Genomic DNA, 26,799 nt, shown 5'->3' with positions numbered 1-26,799 from the left:
GAAGAAATCCAACGGAATGATCTTGAGGAGCAGAAAGGAACAGGGTGGGGCCCAAAAGAAAGAAGAAGCTAATCAAAGAAGAAAAAAGGTGCCCGAGGTGGGGAGGGTGTAGGGGAATACGGAGTTAGATGTGTTCCTGAGTAGGTTACTGGGAAGATATTAAAAGTGAAAAATCGGTTTCTGGCTCCCTCCATTTTTTTCACCTTTATGCATTTTTTTAGTATTTACACAGACACGGTAACTTTCGTGTTAACTACAGAGTGAAAGAAAGAAAGCGCAGGAGAGACATGAAAGGGAGCAGGTAGGGATGCCTGATTGTCTTCAGGTCGTCCCCAGGTCGCCCACAGGACATCCCCCACCACGGGAGAAGTGGCCTGCGAGGACCCGGCGCTCCTCGTGGGTACTCGGCCGTGAAACCGCCAGGGGGAGCCACATGCCGGGGGGGGCGGAGCTGCTTTAAATCGCAGCGCCGGGGCGGTTCTGCATCTCAGAGAACTCTGCCACTTCTCGCCTCCAGACTCCGCAGCTGACCCGGACCAGAAGCCAGGAGCCTCGCCTCAGCCGCGTAGGGAGCAGGGGTCCTAGCCGTAACTTGTTCGCCCACACCCCGCCACCTTCGCCACCTTCGGGAGCCCAGGTGTGCATCTTGCAAACTCCGCCTTCTGCACCTGCCACTTGAGCCCGCGCGCGCGAGCCTGGGACCGAGCCATGGCCAACGCGGGGCTGCAGCTGTTGGGTTTCATCCTGGCCTCGCTGGGATGGATCGGCTCCATCGTCAGCACCGCCTTGCCCCAGTGGAAGATTTACTCCTATGCTGGGGACAACATCGTGACCGCCCAGGCCATCTTCGAGGGGCTGTGGATGTCCTGCGTTTCGCAAAGCACCGGGCAGATCCAGTGCAAAGTCTTTGACTCCTTGCTGAATCTGAGCAGTGAGTGCACCCCCATCCCCACTCCCCATCCCTCGCAACGACCCCCATCCCCAGCCTCAGAGTCCCATTTCTCTGCATAGCTTCATTCACCCCGGAGTTGTCCTGTGATTATATGGGGTTGCCCTCTCTAAGTTGGTCAAGGCTTCTGAGCATGTGCTCTGTCATGAGAAAGCAAAGAGAACCTGAGCCTCAGGTCAAAGCCCCAGATTTGCCACTAAGTCCCTGCTTGGCACTTTCTGCCCTTCTGGGTGTGATTTGGCCTCAAATTCCAATCTGGGTGGGTGGAGAATGGGAGAGTGAAGACCACAGTTGGAATTCGGACTCTTGGGCCACTTCTGCACGTTCTAATGGGGTTTGGGCAAGAAAACAGTATACTTTGGGCAGGTTTCAAGCCTTCAAAGTTAAGTAGATGATTCGGAGATATCAAGTAAGGAACTTTCTGACTCTTGTGTCATGATGTTCCCTAGGCACAGCGAAGGTTCAATCTTTGTGTCTTTTGGCCTTTTCTCCCAGAAGAATCTCTTGCGATCCCCCCACAAAAGTTGGCTTTCCGGCCTAGGGTCTGAAGAAGAGGCAGCTAGTACAGTGTAAGTTTAGAATGAGAAGGGCCGGTGGCATGTGGGGAGGGAGGATCACAGAAGAGAATGGTTCTGAATAACGTGGCCAGTGTGGAAAGAGAAAGGCACAGAAGGAGGCAGCCTAGTGGGTGCCACTGACGGGCAGATACAGCTGAGAAGAAGGCTGGGGGTGAGAGCTGGGGGGCGGGGGGGGGTCTTCCCATGTTGTCCCTTCTGCAAAGGGATCTCCATGTAATGGAGGATCTCTCCTCATACATGAAGTTAGAAAGGAGTATATAGACAGAAATATTTCTACAGGTCCTGAGAAACAGATAAAATGCCTTCACCTTCACGTTTAGGTAAAAATTTTGAGTGCTTTATCAGAAAGTCATTGCGTTCCTACCCAGGTAATACCATTCGTGGCTGTTTCCTCCTGCTGGCTGTGTTCTGAGGGTCTGTGCCGCCCTTTAACTCACAGGTAGACCTCCCTTAGCCTTTGCCTAAACAAAGCTATCTCACAGTCCTCCGTGAATGCTGGAGAGAACAGTGCTGGCATTGTCCCTGTCCTATCAGGGTGCAGCTCTTCATCCAGCCCAACAAGGGCACTTCATTTCACAGTTATGGGAACTGCCACCAATCAGCTGGACAGCCTGAGCACCTGTAGAACTTAGTCAGCCAATGTGGTTTTGTCTCCACATCTGGACACCTATGTCAAAAGTAATCTATAAATTTGCTAAGTGTGTGTTGCTTATTCCCCTCCTGGATACACTCGGGCTGTTAACAATTGGGAAATAATGAACCTACTGGTGGGAAGAGAAACACATTTAAGGAAATGATGCCAGGCACTTTCGGAACTGTACTATGGCACTGGCAGATGAGATGTGCTATGGACAAGTTCAGAGAGCTTCCCTGCTAATTTTGTTCTTCTGATCCAAATTCTTCATTTTCCCAGGTTGAACTTCCTCAAAGGGCTGGGTGCCATAATGGTCCGTGCAGCAAATGCTCAGATCATCCCTACCCAGAACACTGTATGAAATGTTTTATTATAATTTATCCCTTGCTAATATAGTTACTATATTTCTTAAAACTGTGACAAGAGCAGTAAATATCCTGTCACGGGCATTTTCAGAAAGTGCCTGTTTTGTTGAGTTGTTTCAGCGGAGAACCGCTTCCAACTTCTGTTTTGGTGAAAGCCATAGTTTATTCAAGATGGAGCCCAGGAGCCTCTTTCCTCAAACCAATCCCAAGGAGCGTGAGTCTTGACTCATATCTTCTCTCCCAGCTGAGCAGTGATTCACTAAGGTGCCTTTGGGCCAGACCCAGAAAACTTGTCTCTGTTTCTCCACCTGAGCTGTGGGGTTCACGCCCACCTGATGAAGCGATCTGGTTGGTGATTCACTGGCTGGTTTTGGTGTAGTTCCATGACGCCAAGACATGAAAAGGTTTATTCAGTGTGCGTGTGCGTCTGCGTGTGTGTGTGTGTGTGTGTGTGTGTGTGTGTGTGTGTGTGTGTAGAGTGGCTCGTGAAGGTTACCTCTCATGGGATGCTTTGAGGTGAGAGACACTGCTGTGGGTTTCCTAAGATTGTACTTTCTCGCGCTTCGCCAGCAGAGCCCTCCTCACCTAAGCATCAAGATAGCATGTGTCAGCGTTTTGTAACCAGACATTCCAGGCTGCTTCTTCTGATGTATCTGGTATCAGTTATGAAAAAAACACATGGCCTTTACACAATATGTGTAGGAAGTGTAGTATTATCACACCCCATAGAGAACCACTGTACACAGCAGAAAGAGGCCATATTATACATAGGTTTGACCAAACAGTTTGTGAAAATGTAACTGATAGATTTCTTGGAGAAACAATTGTTACACCATGAATTATGGTCTATAGCAGCTAAGACCGATTCCGTCTCCCTGCACGTGGTTTTTCCAGAATGATGATGCTTGTAGCTGAAATTGAGACATACAAAGGAAAGGGCCAGGTGCAGCTGTAGTAGACTTTTCTTTGCCTACTTTACACATCTCTCTTGGTTTTGCTTTCATTCTCAACATCGCGGGAAGCCAGTTAGTTGCCTGTTTAGGTAATTGCTTCTTGCTTCGTTTTAATCGCCAAAGACAGGGCTTTCCCGGGAGGCTGCATGTTGGGAGGTATCAAAGCAGAGAAGAAGTAAGCATTTTTTTGTAGGAATACTGCTGTGAAGATCTTAGCCCCAGACAAATGGGAGGTTATGCTAGACTCTCTTTACGTCTCATCTAGCCCTGAACTTCTGTAATTTGTTTATAAGCTACCCCGGCCTGTTGGACTTGCTCTGCATGAATCCACATGTGTGTAGGCGTGCTTAATGAGTCTTGGTTGTCATGAGGTTTCCCAGCACTCTCACCATGATGTCAGGCGCAATGAGAGGACTGAAATCACTGACAGCACAGGCGGGGAGGACAGGCTTCCAAACAGTGAACATTCAGAAAAGCCATGGGTGTGCAGAGTGCCTCACAAATAAAGCAAGAGCCAAGGCTCAAAACGAGAACACGTCAAGTTCCTGCCCATTTGCACTGTCCAGGGAGAGCTGCTTGATCCCCCCAGACTCGGGTGGATTCAGCGCTTGTAAAATAGGGCAGAGCAAGAGGCACAGACAGAGGAATCAAAGGTCCACTCATCTAGTCAGCAAACCGGAGCCTGGCCCTATGTTCACTTACAGAAATGCAGCAAAGACTCTAGCAAGCGTCAGTTTTCTTTGTTACTAACTTCAGTGATGAAAGAAGAAAAAGCAAGTGACATAGCACAGGTTTCCTAGATCCGAGTGATAATAGTGTCATGGAAAGAGTTATCTGAGGTGGGGAGTGAGTGGGAGAGGTTGGAGGGAGGAGGAAGGGGCAGTGGGAAAATGATGTGTTTTTATATATTTGGTTTTTCGAGACAGGGTTTCTCTGTGTAGCTTCGCGCCTTTCCTGGAACTCACATGGTAGCCCTGGCTGGCCTCGAACTCACTGAGATCTGCCTGGCTCTGCCTCCCAAGTTCTGGGATTAAAGGCGGGCACCACCACCACCCAGATGTAATTATATTTTAATAAAAACAAATAGTGCCACAGAAACAGTAATCCAGGACATACATTTAATCATGAGCCATTCTGAAAATGAATGTTAGGTTTTAAAAGAGAGAGCAAAACTTCTCAGGATTCCCTGAGTGGTGCCAAGCCCTCATCCTCCTCTAGGACTACTTGGACCACTGATTTAACTTATGTGCTGACATCACACTTACTCCACGAGCTCACACACCTGTGAAACAGAAATACAACAAGGAAGGCGCAGGTGAAACTTGGAACACTGGTAAAAGTGAAAGCCATGGTAATTGAAAACTCCACAGCAGTGTACTCTGATCGTCTGCATAAACTCTGATAGTCTGTCAAAGAGAAAGGGCATTTTTGCTCCAGTCACACAGCAGGCAGTTACCTTAGCCCTGAAGACTTACTAGGACTGTATGAGGGCAGAAATACCATTAAAATCTGGCTTGCTCATGATATATAGAGCATAGGGTAGGAATGCTAATAGGGTAGGGTACAGAGCATGCACAGTGCCAATTATTTATGGGGATTCTACTGCTTAGAGAGACTGTCTTTAAAGTTTAGGGGGAGAAATATCCCCTGCCTGTCTATGCTTGTCTTTGCAAACTTTGATTAAAATAACTGTAGTAGAAGGGTAGTGTCTAACTCATTTCTTGTCTTATAAGTAGAGATCTTTGTAAGTATTTTTTTAATTATACTTTCAGGTTGAGAGTGGTGAGAACTCCTTAGGAGTCGTTAAGCTGCAGAGTTTTCAATCTGGCTGAGTGTAATTAAAAGGCTGCCTTCCTGTTTAATGCTGGATAATGCTCAGAAACAATAGTGTAACTTTTCCAATATTTGCTAGCCAGGTTCTCCACACACTACTTTAGTTAAAATGTTATAGAGCTAGCTACAAATTTAAAGACCCAAGAAAGAAATGTAAGTGCTCCTAGGCATAGTGCAATAGTATATGGATGTATTTCTGCTCCAAATATTATTTTGTGACATTCATACTTCAATACCAACTTCTATGGTCTGCATCCCTCATTCTGTTTGAGAGAAATGCCATAACAAGATTTCACTGAATAACAGAAAAAAACTGTATTAAGTTAATGGAAAAGTACAGTTTTTCCCCCCTCTGCATGAATTTCTAGCATTTTGTAGCCTAACTTAAGCTTTACATACTGAAACTTTAGCATCCCTGGACCCTCAAAGGAAGTGTTTGTCAAATAAATATGATTTTGAAGATTTAGCTTAACATAAGTACATAATTTCTATATCACATTATCACCAGTTTTGAAGAGTAAAGGCATCCTCTAGTCCAAGCTCACTGAGAACAGATTGAACGATGTACGTGATTGTCGGGAAATGTGAGCAGTGCTTTACATACAGCCCTCTAGCAACCCCCTTCACACTCACACAGTTTAAGGTCTCTGACTTGAATGACTTCCTCAAGACCTTCGTTGGAAATAATTCACTCAGTCCAGCTGAGAACTCCAGCTTAGAATGGATCTCCACGCAAAATGGTCACAACCTTAGATAGAACAATTGTTTCTTTGTCTGACTTGTAATCCATCATTATAAGTGCCCAGCTAGTAAGTTTTCATGCTGTTACAATTTTCCATCATTGCCTGTGGTGTGCCAGAAAGCTTGTATTACTTTATACTTCCTGAACATATATTATGGTTAGGAGTTATCCTGTGTCTGCATTTGATGCCCATCTAATATAAAACAGAAGATAATTTATAATTCTATGGCTTCCAGGTGTAAATGGAAAATGTTGCTTTGCAAAACAATATTTTATTATGTACTCCTTTATCATGTTTTAAAATAAAAATAAGGCCCCTCATCTCTATGTTTTTGTAGTTACAAAATATATTGTCCGTTGGCTCCATGTCTGTGTGTTGGACACTGTTCTGTAAGAAAGGGAAGCATTGTAGCATTGTTAACAAGCATGGGATAAGAGTATCTGTCATTTCTCCTTAATTTTGCAAAAGTAGTAAATAAAAAGGAATGGCATAAAGCACAAATGCCTTCTTGATAATTTAAAGATGACAATTGTGTGAATATTTGATGACTGTAAGTGGATGCAGATGGTATGTCCATAAGCTACACTTGGTGCTCTTTGAATAGAAAACCAGATGTTTCCTAAACTTGATCCTTGAGACTGATGCCCAGGAGGCTCCTCTTGAAGGATATCTTATGCCTAGTACTCAGCCCCGTGGGGCTGGTGGCCTGTGCTTTGATTTCCTGAGTGAATTAGAATGACTATTACATGGACTAAGTCTGGGTGGGAGATGTGTAACAAGCACAACTTCCAGAGAGATCAAAGACACCAACGGAAGTCATTCATAGAGAGTCAATAAACAAATGAATGTGACAAATAGAGAGGAGGTGCCTGAGACAGAAGAGGCTATTTACCTCTGTGAAGGGCTACCATAGCATTAGTGTTTTCTAATTATATTGTTTCTTCACTAAGGGTAAAAGTCAGGTCACCGCGCCTTATGATCCGCCAATAACTTGTCATTATTTGGAATAGACTATGAACTCATGACCATGGCCTACAAAGCTTTGATGTATGTGTATGATGTGTAATGTATATGTCTGCATACATATGTATATGTGATATATATTTTTTTCATACATACATACATACACATGACATCTGCCAACCTTGGTAAACATTGCACAGAACCATTTATCATTTATCTGTAGGATCACCAGTTGTCCCAGTTTACTCAGGATCCAGGACCCTCTTAGGATACTGAACTTCTCATTTAAAATATAGAGTATCCTGGGCAAACGGGCAGGAGTGGTCACCCTACCCTCCAGATCCCTTATTGACTGTAGCATCTTCCCAAAATGCTTTCCTTCTGAGCTGAACACTGAAACCAAATCCAAAATCGATGTTTTATAAGATCATAATGATTTAGTTTTTTGTTTTCCTAGTAAGTGACAGTTGCCCTTGCAACCACTGCTAATGAATCAGAAGGAAGTTAACACCTTAAGTGGAAGTCCTCCGGACTTTCCTCTTCATACCACAGCAGGGCTGTGATTCCGAGGAAAGTTTTCTACTGGTCATGTGAACAGCTTCAGTTCCTAGTAATGCCATGGTCATGGAACATGGCTTTGATCCCATAGCTCCTACGTCACCCCGGAACCCTGCAAGGAGTGCAAGCGAGGTATGCATATGTGCTTATTGAATACTTATGAGCAGATGAACTTGACTGGAGAGGCAGAGAGTGTCCTGTTGAGTATTTTGATGAAAGAGTAAAAATTGCTTCCAAATATCACCGAAATACTGTGAACATACATTTGATCCTATTTAGAAAGGGATGAATGTGATTCTGCCATCAATTGCGATAACAAGGACAGAAACTGGTGTTAGTGAAAACTCTGTGGTGTTCCAGAGGTGTTTGTTTTGAATTAGAATTGGTAACCTAACTGCTCAGCCTTGAATATGTGAAGACTAGGCCTGTGTACACATTAAATATTGGGGCTGCCATCATTGTAGTCACCTCTGAAGACCAGCAAGGAGAGAACTGTTCTAACTCACTGGGTAGAGAGATATTGTCCCTCATATTACCTAAAATACAAACATGGCCCTACAGAGTATTAGGTAGTTTTTCCAAGATCCTAGTTTGTTGTCCATTTCATGTATTAAGGCTGTAAGACAATGATGTTCAATTGAAAGAGGAAATAAATCTGTAATTTAAAGATCTTCTAACCAGTGTATGTCCCCACACACATGCACACACCCTATATTGTTATACCATAATGTTGGCTTTCAGCTTTTATTCTTTAGGAAACACACTGGCTCAGTCTCTCAAACCTGACTCTGTCTCTCATGATAACACAACAGAACAAAGATAAAAATGGGAGCTTTAGAAAATTGGTGGAAACCTGAGAACCTGAGAAATAGAAGTTGGAGTTATTATCTCTGACATTATAACATGAAGATTTTTTAGTTTTAAAAACTGGTGGTGTCATTTTCTGCGAATCTACTGCTCTGCTCCAAGTTAACTTTTTAAAGATTGCCTTAACACTAATGTTCTAGAAAGAGACCTATTCAACTGATTCCTTAATTATTTTTTCAGTTGGCTTTGAGGTGAATGACTGAAGTCCTAGCCATACTCCAGACTTTGCTCGGCTTCCCAGCAGCAGTTCTGATGGCTATGGTAGAAGCGCCCCTTCTTTCCCTCCCAAAGAACCCTCAAGTACGTCTCATCTCCCACCGTTCTTCTAGGCAGGATTTTTACATGTCCGAACTGTTTCCTCTCAGGTACTTTGCAGGCAACCCGTGCCTTGATGGTGATTGGCATCCTGCTGGGGCTGATCGCAATCTTTGTGTCCACCATTGGCATGAAATGCATGAAGTGCTTGGAAGATGACGAGGTGCAGAAGATGTGGATGGCTGTCATCGGGGGCATTATATTTGTTGTTTCTGGTAAGAGAGGACCCTCCTTCTCCCTCACCTACTTTTCTCAAGTGGGGTTTAAATCTAGTTTTCCAGTGGTTAGTTTTTTTTGTTTTTTGTTTTTTTTTTTTAGTTTATGTTAGATTCATTGTACTGGAAAAGTTTTGTTTGTTTGTTTTTGTTTTTGTTTTTCAAGACAGTGTTTCTCCATGTAGCTTTGGAGCCTATCCTGAAACTCACTCTATAGAACAGGTTGGCCTCGAACTCACAGAGACCCACCTGCCTTTGCTCCTGAGTACTGGGATTAAAGGCGTGCGCCACCACACTCAGCTGTACTTGGAAAGTTTTAAAGTATCTTACCATTTGTAAAATACTTTACAGATACTTATAGGGCCTTACAGTCAGCTGGCTTTCGTGTTCTCAGCAAGAATCCAATGAAAAGTTGACTTGTGGACACTTGTCAGGTACAACCACAAAGGACTGGGGTGCCCACTTGCTTTGTAGCCCCAGACTCTTCAGATTTAAAAAGATGTCTGACACTTAGCAAAAGAGTCTAGACCAATTTTATGTGATTCAGAATATGCTCTTTGGTAGCTATTGTTGTGGGACCTGGTGGTACATGGGATCCTAGCATGAGAGAGATGATTGCAGGGAAATATAGAGTTCAAGGTCAGCTTCAGCCACACAACAAACACACACACACACACACACACACACACACACACACACACACACACACACACCACATTAAAAAGGGCCCTAGAAAATGTTAATGATGTGTTTCAGTATATCTAGGTACAGAACATAGAACAGACTAAGAAAATATGAATAGTATGTTAATGATACTGGATTGGGGAAAATGGGATTGGAGATAGTAGGGAAAGATAAAGGTAACATTTTAGATGGGCAGAGCTAATTCCACAATAAGCATGGATCAGAAAGAATATAGGTCAAGTGGGGTGTAGCAAATGGAATACTGACAAGACAGGGTGTAGGGTTAGCTGAGCTAAGGAAGAAAACAGTACAGAAAAGGATTCGAAAACTGTTGACAAAATAGGTTATGTGTCACACAGAAAACAAGTAACATTTTCTGCTTTATTCAAATGTTGACTGGCACGTTAGGCTGTATGTTTGAGGAACAAAGAAATCTAAATGATGAACACCATTTCAGAACTTTCTAAGGATATTTTAAATATGATAGATATTATATTACAGATATGCTGATTATGCTCATATGTAGACACTTTATAACACATAGATTGAGCAACAGGCTACTGTATAGATCCCATGTGTTATATGTATGTAATAATCAATTACACTGGTGATATAACAACTAAAAATAATAATTAGATTTTATTTCTTTATTTCTCTTGATGGCAGAAGACCAGTGGAGGGTCTAGATCCAGCATGGTTTATGGTGTTAGACAGTAATGGAGGCAGAATGTGACTTGGCTAAAGATGTGGTTCAAGTGACCAGATGCTCAGTTTGTCCAAACACAATTAGCTCCTACCTGAAAAGACATGAACAAACTTTTATTCCTAACAACTTAAAGTTATGTCAAAGACTGTATTGTATCATACCAATCCCATCCCCACAATTCCCACAAATACCACAGACATACACAATTCCAAGTGCAATCTAGGATGGCCTCAGAAGTCCAGGTGGCCATATCAAGAGCATGTGCATAATCAGTTTGCACAGACACCCAAAATGATCTTATATACCATCAAATACTATAAAAAGAAGTTTCTTTTAAAATTATTTTTGGATTTGACAGTTTTATGTACATTTATTATATGAATTGTGGTATGTTGAAGTATATTTATATATTACAATGAATAAATTAAACTATATGTATGTTTTGCCTCAGATATTATTTCTGTGGGAATAACACTTTTCAGCCACTGTAGCATAGCATTTCTTCTTCTTTTCCTTCTTATCCTTCTTCTTTTCCTCCTTCTCCTCCTGCTCCTCCTTCTCTGTCTTTTCCTCCTTCTCTTCCTCCTCCTCCTCCTCCTCTTCCTCCTCCTCCTCCTTTTGCTCCTCCTCCTCTTCTTGTTAGTTTGTTTTTCAAGATAGGGTTTCTCTGTGCAACCCTGGCTATCCTGGAACTTACTCTATACTCCAAAGTGGCTTTAAACTCACATGGAGCCACCTGTCTCTGCCTCCCTAATGCACCACCTAGCTACCCTCTAGTATTTGTAAGGACCCTGTAGTCATTATATCATAAAAGAAATATCTCAAGCTTATTCTTAATTTCTACTTGAAAGTTTGTGTCTTTTGAGGAGTATCTCTTTGGATAAAAATAAATGATGTAATTTAGACATCATATAAACACTGGAATGAGTGACATTGCCCAGCTCATTTCCTTTTCCTTTCATTGTTGATTATAAAATATCATGAACAATTGAGTTCAGTTATGTAAATCAGTCCAGTGTATCACCTCTCCAAATGATTCCAATGTTAGATATTGCCTTAAACCCGGGACAGAAAGAACCTAGATGATCTGGCCCATTCTGAGAGAGGTTCTATTTCCTGTGTTAGTTAGCTCTGATTTTGCTGCTAAACCAAAACCTAAAAATCGAGTTTGAATTTTTCAAGAAGAATGAAGGATTTTCATCTTATCTTTTGTAATCAGTTCTCTGCTAATATAAACAAACATTTTTTAAGTAGTTTCATATGCTAAACTACAGTACTACAGAACCTTTGCCAGAGGTTTTGAATAAGATGGGTCAGGTGAGTTGTTTCCCAAGAACACTATTAGTGCCAGTGGCCTTGGACTATAAATAAATAAGACATCATAAATAGCATAATCTAGGCCCAACTTCAATCTAATTCCTTTGTAATTCTTTGCAGAAAAGTTGGAATAAATCATATCTAAGTCAAATTGATTTCTATAGTAATAAAATAAAATGTCAGCACTCTTGATGAGATTCAATTCTTATAGAATACAATTAGGTTTAATAGTTTGTGTTTTTGTGTTCAGTGTCCCACAGTGATTAATAGCTTTGCTTTGAATTTCTGTAGGTCTGGCGACTTTAGTCGCCACAGCATGGTATGGAAATAGAATTGTTCAAGAATTCTATGACCCCATGACCCCCGTCAATGCCAGGTAATGCTAGTCATGCATAAAATAGTTCATTCTCTAAAACATAACCCTTTTTGTGTTCAGCAGACTCCTGTCAGTGCCTTGGTTTCTCAGAGTTGCTTTCAAGAATTGTATGGAAATCTATGTTGAACTTGCAAACAATTTAAATGACCTGTGACTCATGTTAGAATGAATTTGATAATTGCTTTAACAGCCAATACTGATGACAAAATGCACTTCAAAGGAGAAATGTTCTAAGCTGGATTCTAGCCAACAACATATCACATCTTTTTTCTTCCCCGAATATGAACAAAAATGCTAATGTATTGGACATGTTCTTCTTGAAATGTATTATGATGTTTCCAATATCTATGATCACTTGTAACTAATATACATGTTCATGATTTATTGAAAAAAAAAAATAGAACCACCATAGTGGTTAACAAATAATGCTTCATTCCCAATAGTATCCACATGAAACTATGATGTATTTTTCTAGTACATTCAGGTGCCACTTTAAATTTTTGTGTTCCATTACTACTATAAAATTGACTTTACAAAGGTCACCTCTCTTAGTAGTTCAAGTTTTGCAGGTTCAGGACTTGAGTCTTGACTCTCAGGTAACAATGCTCTTTGATCAAGGACAAGGCTTATTGTCTCACTGTCTTCCCATCTATAAAGCTTAATAACCACATTCAAAGCTAGAATGTTAAGATGTAATTATTGTTTGTGAGTGCTAAGGTGAGCGAATGAAAAATTCCAGTGTTTGCAGAGATAAATGTGCATCTTTTTATACAGTCGCCCACATACAGAAGAACATAGGCTTCAGCGGTTGTTGGAGCCTAGCCCATCCTGTAAGATTTATGATGTAGGGACCGAAACTGCTGGAGGTCAATGGGCAGCATTTTCAGCAGAGTAATAACATTAGGAGTGCACGAGAAAGCATTTTATAAATTGCCAGACTCTGTACGCTTGTTATTGTGTGATGGCACATTACCCTGAACACCCTCCAGGGAAGCAAGTGAGACAATCTGCTTTAAGGGAAGAAACAATGGGTGAGAGGTAGAACTGCTAGTCCAGAGCTGCAGCAACTGAGCATTGCATCAGGGCTTCTACAGCCAGCCCTTTTCTCTGTGTGATGCCCATAGTCTGTCACAGGTTCCTCATCCCAAAAATGTAGACTAATGTGCCTACCTGGCCTTTTTCAATCCAAAATCAACCGTGGGATATTCAGATGTCTTTCTTTCAAAATATAAGCTTTATATTTTATTTTAACTAGGTTCTCTGATCACTAATCATTTTTGTTACAGAAATGATTACTACTTGAGGATAGTAGACTTGGTAAGCAATAACCTAGGACTGTGGCCTAGTCCTCACTTCTCAAGTGTCTTAACATCCTTTCCAAGCCTCCTTTTCTTGGAAAGGTCTTTGGAAATATTTGTGTAATTAAATTGGTGTATTGCATGTCATATTGCTTATGTACTCTTGCAAATTATTGATAATTACAATGTCAACATTATTTCATGGATGTGCTCACAAACAGCAGCTCCTGAAGGATCATTGGGTTATTTTTAATTATAAATATATATAAAATATATATTGCTATACCATATATAAATATATTGCTATTGATTTTCTTCTTTTGCCAATGGTCCTCATAGCAGCACATTGATCTCTTTTCTTTCAGGTATGAATTTGGCCAGGCCCTCTTCACTGGCTGGGCTGCTGCCTCCCTCTGCCTCTTGGGAGGTGCCCTACTTTCATGCTCCTGTCCCCGGAAAACAACCTCTTACCCAACACCAAGGCCTTATCCCAAGCCGACACCTTCTAGTGGGAAAGACTACGTGTGACAGAGGCAAAGGGAAGAAATCCTGCTGGAGCAAATACAAAGTGGACATTGAAACTAGTATTGACATTAAAGCCTTAAACTGTTGACTATGGTGATCTGAACTGTAGTATAACAAAAGGAAACATATTTTTGTACATCCCTGTGGTTATGAGGGGCTTGGCTGTGCCTTACCATCTTTCCTGAGTACAGGAAGGAAGCCTTTTGCATTTGAACTGCTGCTTCCTACTGAGTAGTCCTACTCAAATTGGGGAAGGGTGCTCCTTAAATGTGTATAAATATGTATATATACATATTTTCTATTAAAACATAGACAGTTAAAAACCTCTTATTCTCCTCATATTGGTACCAGCATACTTAAAATGACTAAAATATAGACAATTCCATATTGACTAAATAAGCCTACTGATCTATTTTTCTTTCTTTCTGTGAACATGTGATCAATCAAATATCACCTCTCTTATCAGCAGTTAGTATCCTTGCCTTAAGACCAAACTTTCTAATCAAGTCTGATTTCATTCCCTGTCCCATGTGTATTCTTTACAACAACGTATTTAATTTTTTTTTTTTTTTTTAATAATCTAACAACAACTGCTTTTTCAGCCTGGTACTTTGAGGTTTGTTTCCTTTTTTTTTTTTTTTAATGTGGAGCTGAGGATCGAACCCAGGGCCTTGCGCTTGCTAGGCAAGCACTCTACCACTGAGCTTAATCCCCAACCCCTGAGGTTTGTTTCTAACTCCCCTATCTAATCACGAATTTCCCAGCCCACATTTGAAGCTTAAACCAAGTCTGAATCACTTAGTACTTCCATTTCTGAGCTGTGGGAGCAAATCTTCTGGACAGCTGATGTTTTTCTGCTGACCTTCCCTCACAATCCTTGCCCTTTGGTCTGTAGCCGTCTTGTTTGCTTTGAAAATATTTGTTTCACTGAGTGGCTGTACTGCTAACCCTGTTGTTGAAACAGTTTTATTGATTGCATTTTTCACGTACTTATTCACCATTCCATATCCTGCCAACTACGTTTTTCTTCTTTGCTCCTCAGCTATCTTGATTTCTCACATATAATTATCATATGGTTTAGCTCTTCTCTGGGAGGTGTGGTCTGTTTATCTGCACGAAGTGCTAGACTTGCAGGAGCGATAATATAGTGACAAATATACTCTCTGTAGCTGTGAGCAATTTACAGCCTTTATACCTCTTTTCCCATCTGTCAAATTGGGATAATTACACTTAACCAGCTGGTAGAGGTAATGTGAGCATTAATTAGTTGATATGACTCTCATTCTTTGAACATGAAATATGCCTAAGTAGTGTTTTTCCTTGCTCAATTAGCAGTTTTGAAGTCACTGAATAAAATCTCCACACACGCCTTCGCACTGTTCTGTATCTTTCTTTTTTCATGAGACTATTTCCTCTCCTTCAGCTGTGCCTGGCCTCTTGTTGGTGCTGTTTCATTTTGACAAGTGCTCTTACGATTCTAATCTGTAGGAAAGGCCCTTCAGCAGAGCAAGATGATGTAGTAGAAAGGGTGTTGACATTGACCTTTTGAGACCTGGATTTGAATCTTGGTGCTATCACTTAATAACTGACTCGGACAAAGGCACTTGGTTGCCGCAAAATGTATTGCTACATCTACACAAGTTCTTTAATTCCTGCCCTGCCTGTGTCAGAGGATTCGAGAGGGGACACATGCAAACATGGTTTTATGAGGGGAAACATGTTGCTCTATAGTCATCAAGGAATTTAAGTTAATAGGCTTTGTGGTTATTTTTTAAACAACTGGAAAGAGAGAGTTGTTAATTGGGTCTCTTTCCTTAAGAAGTCTCACAAACAATGAGCTACTAAAGCTCACTAAGTTAAACTGATCTTAAGTCTTTAAAGATTTTTGTTGAGACAGTGTCTCAATCTGTGTGGCTCAAGCTGGCCAGGAACTTTTGTGTCATCCAGAGATTCTTGTGTGTCAGCTTCCCAGCTGTTGAGATGATATGCACGATCCCCCTCCTTGCTGCCACATTACATCTCGATTTCATCAATCTGTAACTAGGCCAATGCAATGAAGGACACTGACAGTGTGGACACTAAAACGGTATGAAGTGCTCTTTGTGAAGTGATACTTTCAAAGTTGGATAGAAGCTAGCAGTTCTAGAAGAGACTGAGAACATTTAGTAGTAAAACCACATGGAGAAAGTTATACAAAGGGTGGAGACATGTGGACTTGAACTATGTATGTTTTACTGTATTTCCGTGTGTAAAAGTAATCATACAAAGATCTTTTGCCACAATTCTGGTTCCTGTGGATGGGTAATATAAATGCATACAAATAACGCTCACCAAACTATACAGAGTTCTATGTTCCAAAATAATCCCAAAGAAGTTTGATGTCAGAACTTAACCAGATTTGATATTTTTATACCCTACTACCAAACCTGGAAACAGACCAATTGATATTTGGGGGCTCCGATGGGAATTTGTATAAAGCATTACTCTTTTTCAATAAATTGTTGTTTTTTAGTGAAAAATAAAAACTTCGTGGCTTTTTTTTTCTAATTGTGTATTCCAAAACTGTTAGTGTGCACAAGAATGGGACATGTGTGATAAAGACACTGCTCACTATGTGTTTCTGGAAAAGAGTCATGGTCCCAGGGGAGTTGGGGATCACTCTTTGAGGGGGTCTCTGTCTCACTATTAAAATAATTTAGAAACAGACTTAAAAAGAAGCTCAAGAACATTTTGTTTGCTTGCTTGTTTATTTGAGAGAATAAAAAAATTAACCAAACAAGGTACAAATCTTGACAGTTGTCAGGAAGAGGAAGACAGAAAGTGTGAAATCCATGCCTTTAAAGGGAAGCTGACAGGATCAGTCAATGGTGGAGGTCAATCAGCAGCTACATGGTGGATAAGCAGCCTCATTACAGAAGAGGATGGGGGCTTCAGAGAAAGAGTGTCACATCCCAGGGAGTCCCAGGGTGACTTAGAAAAGTGGTCAGACCACTTTGGTGCTGTGTGGTGTGGGCTGTGCAAAATACTGCATAAGGGAGGGATTTCTGAGAGAGCTAAGTACATGAGTTCATTGAAGGGATAATTATTCCTCCCATCTCCATTGCATGCCTTTTGGTGAATCATCTTTCCTGAGGGGTGGTCTCTTGGTGAAGTGACTGCTAAGCCCAGCTAAATTAACTCTTAAGAGAGGAGTCAATAATATGTAATGTTCTAATCTTTGGAGCAGATCAGAATGACATGTCTCTAGGGCCAGAGATAGATTCCAGTCTTTTGACCAGAAAGAAATAGCTTTTCTTTAATGAGCCTCAACAAAGCCATGACACCATTCTTAACAGCCCCCAAGATGACTATAACTTTCCCTAGTCAAGAATCAAGACCCTAAAGACATTTAGGTTAGGAGTGGGTTAGAATTCACTTCCAACGTTGTTCAAAAGGAGGAACTAGTGTCTGACCTGCAGTTTTAGTCAAACCCTCACATGTAGCCTCTAGGAAAAGGAGCTCATTTAGAAGAAGAGAAATAACAAGAACCCTGGTCAGAAACCACAGGTGCTTTCTGACATCTCTGGCCTCCAGCCCAGACAGGCTAGAGATCATTTCCACCTCCTGACCAAAGAGAAGAATCCAACTCCTGCTTGCAGTATCTCTGCCCTAAACTACCAGGCCTGTTTCTATCTCGTGTCCTCATCAATATTCACCTTGGCCTGTTTTTCAAACATCTGTGTTGCTCCACACACAAGGGTATGTATCTCTCTAGGATGAAGACAAAGTTATCAGGAGATGTCAGCATTCAGATCCACTCCTGGCCCACCCAGTGCCCTGACAACATCATCTTATATAGAGTCTTCTTTAAGAGAAAATCCTTCCTCCTTCTCTCTCTCTCTTCCTTCCTCTCTCACCACAAGGTAGAGTGCACCTCCTCCTTTCCTTTCTTCCTCTTTCTCTTTCTCTTCTTCTCCTCCTCTCCTCAGACCCTGCCCATTTTCTCTTTCTCCCCACCTTCCTTTCCCCTTAATAAAACTTTCCACATGGGTGCCATGTCTGCATGGTGTGAGTGATTTTCAACCATGCTTCCTTGGCTACCACCTGCCATGTCTGCCTAGCCTGTCTCTCTCTCACCTGCTGTGTGATACCTTGGTTCCACCCACCAAGGCCTCTCTCCCACCATTTTACAAAATGAGATGGTACTTAATGCCTTCCTTTCATCCATAGAGGGACATGCAACAATGGATGAAGAGTAAAAGACAGGGTCTTTTTTATTTACTTACTTACTTACTTACTTATTTATAGGTTTTTTTAAATTTTTTTCATTTATTTTACATATTGACTACAGTTTCCCCTCAGTCCTTTCCTTCTGGTTCCCTTCCCATACCTCCCTCCTATGACCCCTCCCCATCAACTTCTCAGTCTCCATTCAAAAAGGGACAGGTCTCTGTGAGAGTCAACAAAACATGGCACATCAAGTTGAGGCAGGGACAAGCTCCTCCTCCTGCATCAAGATTGAGTGAGACAACATGGGGAAAGCCAGCTCAAGGTGCCACAGACAGGTCCTGATCCCACTGCTTGGAGCTCTACAAACAGACCAAGGTGTGTATAAAAAGTACCTCTTAGGAATGCAAGTGATGAAATCATTCCCTTGTTATCTTAAAGTATCAGTGGCTGAGAGCAGCTTCGTGGCCTCTCCCCAGGTAATTTCCCTATGAATGAGACCAGGAGTGTGAGCAGAAGTTTCAATTCTACTGGGCAGTCTTGTGGTCCATGATGGGGAAGGGATGAAAACCATTGCCTGTCAGTTTGAATTCCCCTTCAGTTGAACAGATACAGCAGCATCAATGCCTTCCTTGCACAATATTTAAATTCCAAAGGTGAGGTCCAGGGCAATGAAGTTTGAAGAAATAAAATATGAAGAACATGAGGGAAAATTGGGTTGAAATCTTCCCAAGTAGACTCTCACTGCCATGGGCTCATCCATGTCTGGGGGCCTTTGGCTTGTGTAACTAATTATTTTCCTCCCTTAATTTATTTATCACTTCTGCATACTCCCACAGCCTGCAGGAAATTCCCACATTGTTTGGCCTGGCGTTAGTATCCTATTATGACCTCATTATGGATTTTCCCCCTTTTCTATTTGCAAGTGAAGTGTTTCTGCTTTCCCATCCTCCTCACCCTGTTTAAACCTGACCATTCTAAAATTTCATTCTTTAGAAACTGAAAGAAGGCATTCTGGGCTCGGATTTTACGAGAAGGACAAGTTTTGAGATCAAACCTCCACAAACACCAAGGCATTCTATATATCAGACTTCCATTGACAGTTTTCTAAGGTAGCCAGTATTTGAAATTGGAAACTACATATAGTTTCATTAAGTTGGTATTACAGTTCCATTAAATACAGAAAGCCCTAAGAATGTGTTAAATAAATTAGACCTAGTCTTGAACCTGAGTATATGAAAGATGCCTACTGACACATGAACTTCACATGTAACGCTAACTCTACCCCGGACTGTTGTTGAGTATGGAAGTTCCCTACCCCTTGCTCCGTAGGCTCCCTTATTGGCTCTTCTCAGTAAAAGCAATTTAGAGCCACCTGAGAACTTTAGAAATGTTCTAATCGTTCTAATCCTAGGGGTGTGCCTCAAATCAGTAGTCCTGAGGAAAGAGTCCCTTTTGAGCTCCACTGGTCATTCCCAAATACCAGCTGCCATGGTGATGCACAGACTACTCAGTGTCTGTAGGCCAATCTAGCCCAGGATTGTGAGTAAACACTCATGCAGGGAAGGGACATGGGAGTTTGCACTGTTACCTTTCTTTCCTTCTTTCGCTAAGGTCACCTTTCATTTTCTGATGTTGGGCTTTGCTTGTGTTTGATGTAGGAGATTAAAGGATTAATAAGCCCAGAGAAACATTTGCTTGGTTTCTTTGTACACAGATTCCTTTCTTGACTTTCTCCATTATTTTTAATTTATATCCACAGTCACTCATACAAAGCAAATACTGTATTGAAGATCAGCTTTCTATTTAACAGCCAAGTATACTCAAGAATAAATGAATGCATAAGAAGTGGAGAAGTGGACCCTGAGTTATTTTTATTTGATGGGCTTTTTTTTTTTTTTTTTTTCATGAAAGCCCTTACACCTTAGCCTTGTTTCATTTTTTTTAAAGTGACTAGCATTTCTACTGTTTGGGGGGGGGGTGTTGTTTTTTGGTTGTTTGTTTTGTTTATTTATCTAGTTTTTGGTTTTTCAAGACAGGGTGTCTCTGTGTAGCCCTGACTGCCCTGGCATTTCTACTTTTTTAATTTCCATATTCCTTCATTTCTGTAAATTATTGCCTTGATCCTCCCCACTCAAAAAAGAAAAAGAACACACCTCTCTCTCTCTCTCTCTCTCTCTCTCTCTCTCTCTCACTCACACACACACACACACACACACACACACACACACACACTGATGGAAGTCAAAGTTTGAAACTTTCTTTGAATTCTTTCTTACATGACCCAACTTACAGCATACATTATCCCAAGTGATATAAGGAGATGGGCTATCTTTGAGTTCAGTGGTGTCCTTTCCTCTCGCCTCATGGGCTTTAACTCAGGAGTTATGGTGCCAGAGGCTCCCAGTCATACACTTCTAATGAGTTGGTGGGCTCAAGGTTTGCATCTCTGAATTCAAAGAATTAAGTATTCCAACCATTGAGGGTAAGTTCCAGAAAGAACTGCAGATTCATGGGTGGGAGCTTAAATGGGGGTGAAGGACAGAGCTCCTGTGTACAGGAGTAGTTCCCTGGAAATGGGGTGCTGCTGAGCTGGTAATCTGGGGGCAGAAACTAGGGTCAGGCATAGGCAAGAGGTCTTTTCAGTTGGACTACCCAGGAGATCTCCAGTTAGGTCATCACATCCTTACTTATAGCCTCCAGACCAGTGCACTCATTTAGGAAAAGAGATAACAAGGAACCAGGAACCAGAAACTCCTGCTCGTATTCCTGCTGCACTGGGATCCCTGTTCCACTGTGGTGATATATTGTGTCATCCAATATATTGTGCACTTATCTGAGGATCAGAGGGAAAAGCCAGCCACTATATTAAACATAGAAGTCAGGCAATGGTAGCACATGCCTTTAATCCTAGCATTTGGGGGGCAGATCCATCCAGATTTCTGTGAGTTCAAGGCCACGCTGGGGAACAGAGCCAGACATGGCGACAAATGCCTTTAATCCCAGCACTAACCATAGAAGTCTGGAGGTCTGTACAGACAGACAGGAAGTGACGTAGCTGGGCAGAAAGAAGAGGTGAGACAAAGAACAGCAAGGCATATAAGCGTGGGTATACAAGAAGTAGGCCTGTTTGGCTGAGGATTTTCAAGTGATAAGAATGTGGCTGGCTTCTTTCTGCTCTTCTGATCTCTCAGTTTTTACCCCATTATCTTTCTCTGAGTTTCTTATTAATAAGACCAGTTAGCAATCATGTTACACTCCACCTGCACACTTCCTATCTCCTAGTCTCGTCTCAAAGAGGTTTTTTTTTTCTTCTTTTTCTTTTTCTCTTTTAATGGTATTAGTCAGATATTTTTTCCTGTTTCTATTATCACTATAGTCTCCACAACTAGCCTCAGATTCACAGAGATCCACATGCCTCTGCCCAACCCAGTGCTTAGATTAAAGACATCCTCCATCTTGTCTGACTGATGGCCTTGCTTTTATTTATTCATTTAAGAGTTTGTACCATGGCGCATGCATGAAAGTGAAAAGACACCTTGAAGGAACCAGTTCTTTCTTTTCACCATCTGGGGCTTGGGGATCAAATTCATATCATCAGGTTTGGCAGCATGCACTTTTCCCAGAGGAGCCATCTCACCAGCCTCTAAGAAATCATGTAAAGGGGACAAAGAAGCAAATCGAGTCATTATCTCATAGGAAACAACATTCTAAATTCAGTATGTACAAATGTCCTAGAGAGGAATCATTGTATAAAACGTTCTAGAAAGATAGTGGCCTGGGAAGCTCAAATTGATTAAGATGGGGTGATGGTAATAGCAGATGAAGTAAGAAAACAGAGGGTAATCTAAAACACATATGGGTTATGGCAAACCTTCTAAGGGCTCCCTCTTTTAATTTAATTAAAATGGAAATGTGCTATTAGATGTTGAACAGAGGAAATGCAACATGATCCGCATCAAATGTTACAGCAGCATTTCACCTGTCCAGCTGACAATAATATAAGGAGTCAAGACCGTGTCCATAAATCCAGACTGAAGGTGAGAGATGGTCACAATTACCCATGTGAAGGGTGGCTTGGGGATGGTTATAGATGGGAGGAAGAAGTGGAGTGGTTTGAACGTGGATAATGTTTTAAAGTAGACCAAGAGATTTCGCTGATTGACTGGATATGAGTCATGAAATTTAAAAATAATGACTTCCAAACTTGGCACTTGTGTAATTGATAGGAGACAGCTGTGGTGACAGGAAGGGCTCTGGAGGAGCAGGTTTCAATGAGAAAGTCAGAAGATTAATTTTGTGCATGTTGAGTGTGTGATATATACTGCACGTCTGAGTAAGGAAGCCGGAAACAGGAGTGCACTGAACAAGGAAGGAGAAAGTTTTCATGAGAAGATGGAAATTAAACATCAATTTCATAGAATTCATCAGCCTGAAGTCTTCACTGATCTTGAGACATTTAAATTGATAGCTGTCTATCACTAGGTTAAAAGTTCAGTAGGACAGAGATAGAAACTCCATTGCCCATTCCTGAATCTATCTTTCTTTATTTCCAAGTTTTTCATTCCATTTTTCTCCTAAGAATTTCCTTGAAGACACTGGTGTTTCAAAGATAGGCCCGCCCTGGATGTGGACCTTGGTCGGCCTTGGACTAGCTCTACCTTTGAAAAACTGTGACTTAATAATTTAATATGGCAGAAACCAAGAATGTCTATCAAGGTATTTGGGATTGCCAAGACCAAATCAGAACTGACAGAGACTGATGTGAATGCTCACAGAAGAAAACAGGCATTGGGAGCAAGAGCCTTCCCAAGCACTGCTTTGTTTTGGTTTTTGTTTGTTGGTTTGTTTGCTTATTTGTCTTTTTATAAATGGCCAGTATATAATATTGAAGGATTTATAGGCCTCACATATTGATTGTTAGATATTATTTTTATTCTTTCATTTTAATAACCATTTAAAACAGTGGTTCTCAACCTGTAGGTTTGACCCCTATGGGGAAGTGTCAAACAACCCTTTCACAGGGGTCAGCTAAGATCATCAGAAAACACAGACATTTTCAATACAATTCATAACAGTAGCAAAATTACAGTTATGAAGTAGCAACAGAAATAATTTTATGCTTGGGGGTCACCACAGCATGAGGAACTGTTAAAGGGGTGCAGCACTGGGAAGGTTGAGAGCCACTGATTGAAAACATAACAAGAATCCTTAGTTTGTAGACCTCACTAAAACTGGCTGAAGTCCACATTTAGACCACAGGCTACGATTAGCCAACATGACCTAGTCAGACACATGTGAGGAGAGATTTGGAGAAGAGGATGTTTGTCTAGGACTGCTAAGCAGCCCTGTGAGTCCTGGAGACCACCTAGGAGGCTCTAGTTTAAAGGATGTCCACAGTGTCATGCATCAGGCAGGAATAGCCAGGTCCTAGCACCCCAGCTGTTTAGTAAGTATGCCTTCAACAAGAAAGTCACAGCTGATACCAGCAGTGCCACACTACAAAGCTGTAAGCACATTGTCCCCATGCCGTGCCAGATCCTTAGCCAAATAGTAACATAAGCGGTTTGTCTCCTGATTTTCAGATGAAAGTATTTAGAATTAACCAAATTGCGGTTGCTTTTCCACCCTGTCAGGTCATCCACACTAGGTAATAGAGTGATGATGAGTTAAGTGTGTCATAATAACATCAAAGCTTGGACACCTTCCATCCTTTTACTCTGTTATGCTTGGTTTATAGCTTTCATCCTTGTAGCTAGTTTGTGGCTTTAAGAAGGCTACTCTACTGTTTCTTGATACAATGCCTAAAAATGGAAGAAGAGAAGCATGAAGCAAGTTCAGAGGGATAAATAGTACTTCAAAGCAGCAATAATTTCTCAGAAATTCCCATCAGAATTAAAGCAAAACAGTGAGATGGAATAGAGAGTCTAAATAAACCCAAGCCCACATGGAAATGTGTAAAGGTCAATTAGGAAATGAGCAATCCCTCTAGGTAAGTCATGGAGAAACTGGTTATCAATGCAGGATAAAAATGGTGAACAGCAATGTTAAATGCAGGGTACTCCTAGAGGACCCCATGAGCTCCTCTCTGATGCATCTTTGACAGTTCACAGACTCAGTCTTGAGCAATCTTAGTATGAGCAATAGTAGCTCCTATGAGATCATGATTACAATAGCTGTGTCATGCCCAGATGATAGCATTTCACCCTCTTCTGTCTTCAAGATCTCATGTTCTTTCACTCCATTTTCTATGATATTCCCTGAGCCATAGAGAGAATGGTATAAATGTCCTGTTTAAGAGTGAGCACTCAGTTGTCACTTATTCTCAGCAACTTAGGAAGCCATGAGCATGAGCTCTGCATTACAATGAGAAGCTTCCCTGATTAAAGCTGAGAGGAGCATTTGTCTGAATATAGCTGTTTAGAAGACACTTTGGTGCCATGTCAATTTAGTTAAATAACAATAGAAGCCGAAGACCTCCCAATCATAGGTTTCTGACCACATTACACTAACATATGAATTCTCTGGGGGCATAACTCAAATCCAACCAGAGTGGCTGTTTACCTCCATAACTGGCATACCATTATTGCACCAGTGGTTACATTTTGCCTTGCTGGTTGATATTACAGTTTGTAGAACTCACAGCCATGTATAATTATTGATATCTTTTTTTCTCATTTAGCAACCTACACAATACCTTCAGCCTCTGTGAAAACTAGCCAACCAGGAGGAAGCTTCCAGTCCAGTAGTCTCACCTTGAATTCTCTGTATGTTGCAACTAAGGTGTGGTTTCTTTGGCAATAGGGTCTTCCTGACCAAGTCTGATGGGTGGCCAGTAGGAATGTCAAAAGCCTCTTTTATTTTTTTTGTTGTTGTTGTTTTGTTTGGGTTTGGGGGATTTTGTTTTGTTTTGTTTCATTTTGTTTGAGGGCCTTTGAAGCCTGTGTGACAAGTAACTTCTAGGGCAGCATCTCACATCTAGCATGGGGATTTTTGTTTGATAACCCATGGCTTTTAGGAGCAGACATATCCAGCCATGCAGGATTTTTCCCATCAATGCCCCTTTATAATAAAGGCTCTGGAAAGAACAGGGATAAATGGAATGTACCTCAACATAATAAAGGCTCTATACAGACTACATATAACCAATATTATGTTAAATGGAGAAAAAAATTTGAAGGAGTCCCATTGAAATCAAGAACATGACAAGGTTGTATATTCTTTCTACTTATTAAATGATACTCAAAGCCTTACCTAGAGCAATAAGACAAGAGAAGCAAGTAAAAGAGATACAAATTGGAAAAGGAGAAGTCCAAGTATCCCTGTTTGCTGATGATGGAATTTTACATGGAAGAGAGTCTAAAGACTCCAGCACAGAAATCCTAAAACTGATAAATATTTTTCACAAAGTAGAAGACACAAAATTAACATAAAGCTAAGTAACCTTTCTATATATAAATGACAAACACACTGAGAGAGAAATAAGGGAAACAATCCCATCAAAATAGCTGGGGTAAAAAGACAAACAATCAAACAAAAACTTTGCAATATACCTCACCAACAAGGGGGAAGAATTGTACTTTAAAACTCCAAAGAAATTGAGGAAGACACTAGAATATGGAAGGACTACATGTTGAGAGACTGGAAGAGTATATATTGTGAAAATGACTATCCCAACAAAAACAATTTATGGATTCAATGCAGCACCAATCAAAACCCTCACACCATCATTCACAGAGCTAGAAGAAAACCATCTTAAAATTCATATGGAAGGACAAAAGAACCCTGATAGCCAAAGCAATCTTGAGCATAAAAAAATACTGCTGGAAGCATCAGCATACTCAATCTCAAGTTATATGGCAGAACCATAGTAATAAAAACAGCATAATATCAACAGAAAAGTAAATGCATAAAACAGTGCACTATAAGACCCAGTTATAAATCCACATAATTACAGCTACCTGCATTTTGAAAAAAGATGCCAAAAATTCACTCTGGAGAAAAGACAACATTTTTAATAAATGATATAAAACCCCAGTATCTACACGTAGAAGAATGAAACTAGATCACTATCTCTCATTTTGCCTAAAAAGCAACTCCAAATACATTAAGAATCTCTACATAAACTCTGAAGTTGCAGGACCAGAAGGCAGGGAGTGAGCTACAACACGTAGGCATAGGTATACACTCTCTAAATAGGATTCTGTTGGCTCTGGAAATAAACTTAACAATTAACCTCTTGAAACTAGAAGTCTTCTGTTCAGTGAAGGGAACAGACAAATGAATGAAGAACATTCAGAATGGGAGAAAATCTTTGCCAATACAACCAACAGAGGATTAATTTCCAGAATATACAAATAACTCAAAAACAAAATCAACTTAACAACTCAATTTTAAAAATTAGGCTATATGAGGTAATTGTGTAGCCTGATCTGCTTAAGGGATCCCTGGCAGTGGGATCAGGATCTATCCCTAGTGTATGAGCTGGCTTTTTGGAGCCCATTACCTATGGTGGGACACCTTGCATAGCACTGATGCAGGGGAAGGGGTTTGGACCTGCCTCAACTGAATGTTCCAGACTTTGCTGACTCCCAATGGGAGGCCTTACCTTTTCAGAGGAGTGGATGGGGAGTGGGTTGGGGAGGGAAGGCTGGGCAGATCTGTGGTTGGTATGTAAAATGAATAAAATATTTCTTAATAAAGAAAAACAAACA

At 41.1% G+C, this 26,799-nt stretch overlaps 1 protein-coding gene across 1 annotated transcript; it reads left to right on the top strand.

Moving 5' to 3' along the window:
- The first annotated feature begins 559 nt into the window (after positions 1–559).
- On the top strand, positions 560–14,303 carry Cldn1 (claudin 1). The gene is made up of 4 exons (XM_036204109.1): positions 560–931; positions 8,809–8,973; positions 11,972–12,056; positions 13,720–14,303. The coding sequence occupies exons 1-4, from the start codon at positions 709–711 to the stop codon at positions 13,880–13,882; spliced, it is 636 nt and encodes a 211-aa protein (XP_036060002.1). The 5' UTR covers positions 560–708; the 3' UTR covers positions 13,883–14,303.
- The last annotated feature ends 12,496 nt before the right edge of the window (positions 14,304–26,799 follow it).

The sequence above is a fragment of the Onychomys torridus genome, chromosome 12 (assembly GCF_903995425.1).
Source record: "Onychomys torridus chromosome 12, mOncTor1.1, whole genome shotgun sequence".
Lineage (NCBI taxonomy): Eukaryota > Metazoa > Chordata > Mammalia > Rodentia > Cricetidae > Onychomys > Onychomys torridus.
Note: the sequence above shows the minus strand (reverse complement) of the source record. Positions and strands in the feature narration are given on the sequence as shown.

Excerpts from the sequence above, each read along its gene's own strand:
- Cldn1 (XM_036204109.1), top strand. The coding sequence starts at position 709 with ATGGCCAACGCGGGGCTGCAGCTGTTGGGTTTCATCCTGGCCTCGCTG. Across the intron at positions 932-8,808 it reads CTCCTTGCTGAATCTGAGCA|GTACTTTGCAGGCAACCCGT; the intron begins GTGAGTGCACCC and ends GTTTCCTCTCAG. Across the intron at positions 8,974-11,971 it reads CATTATATTTGTTGTTTCTG|GTCTGGCGACTTTAGTCGCC; the intron begins GTAAGAGAGGAC and ends GAATTTCTGTAG.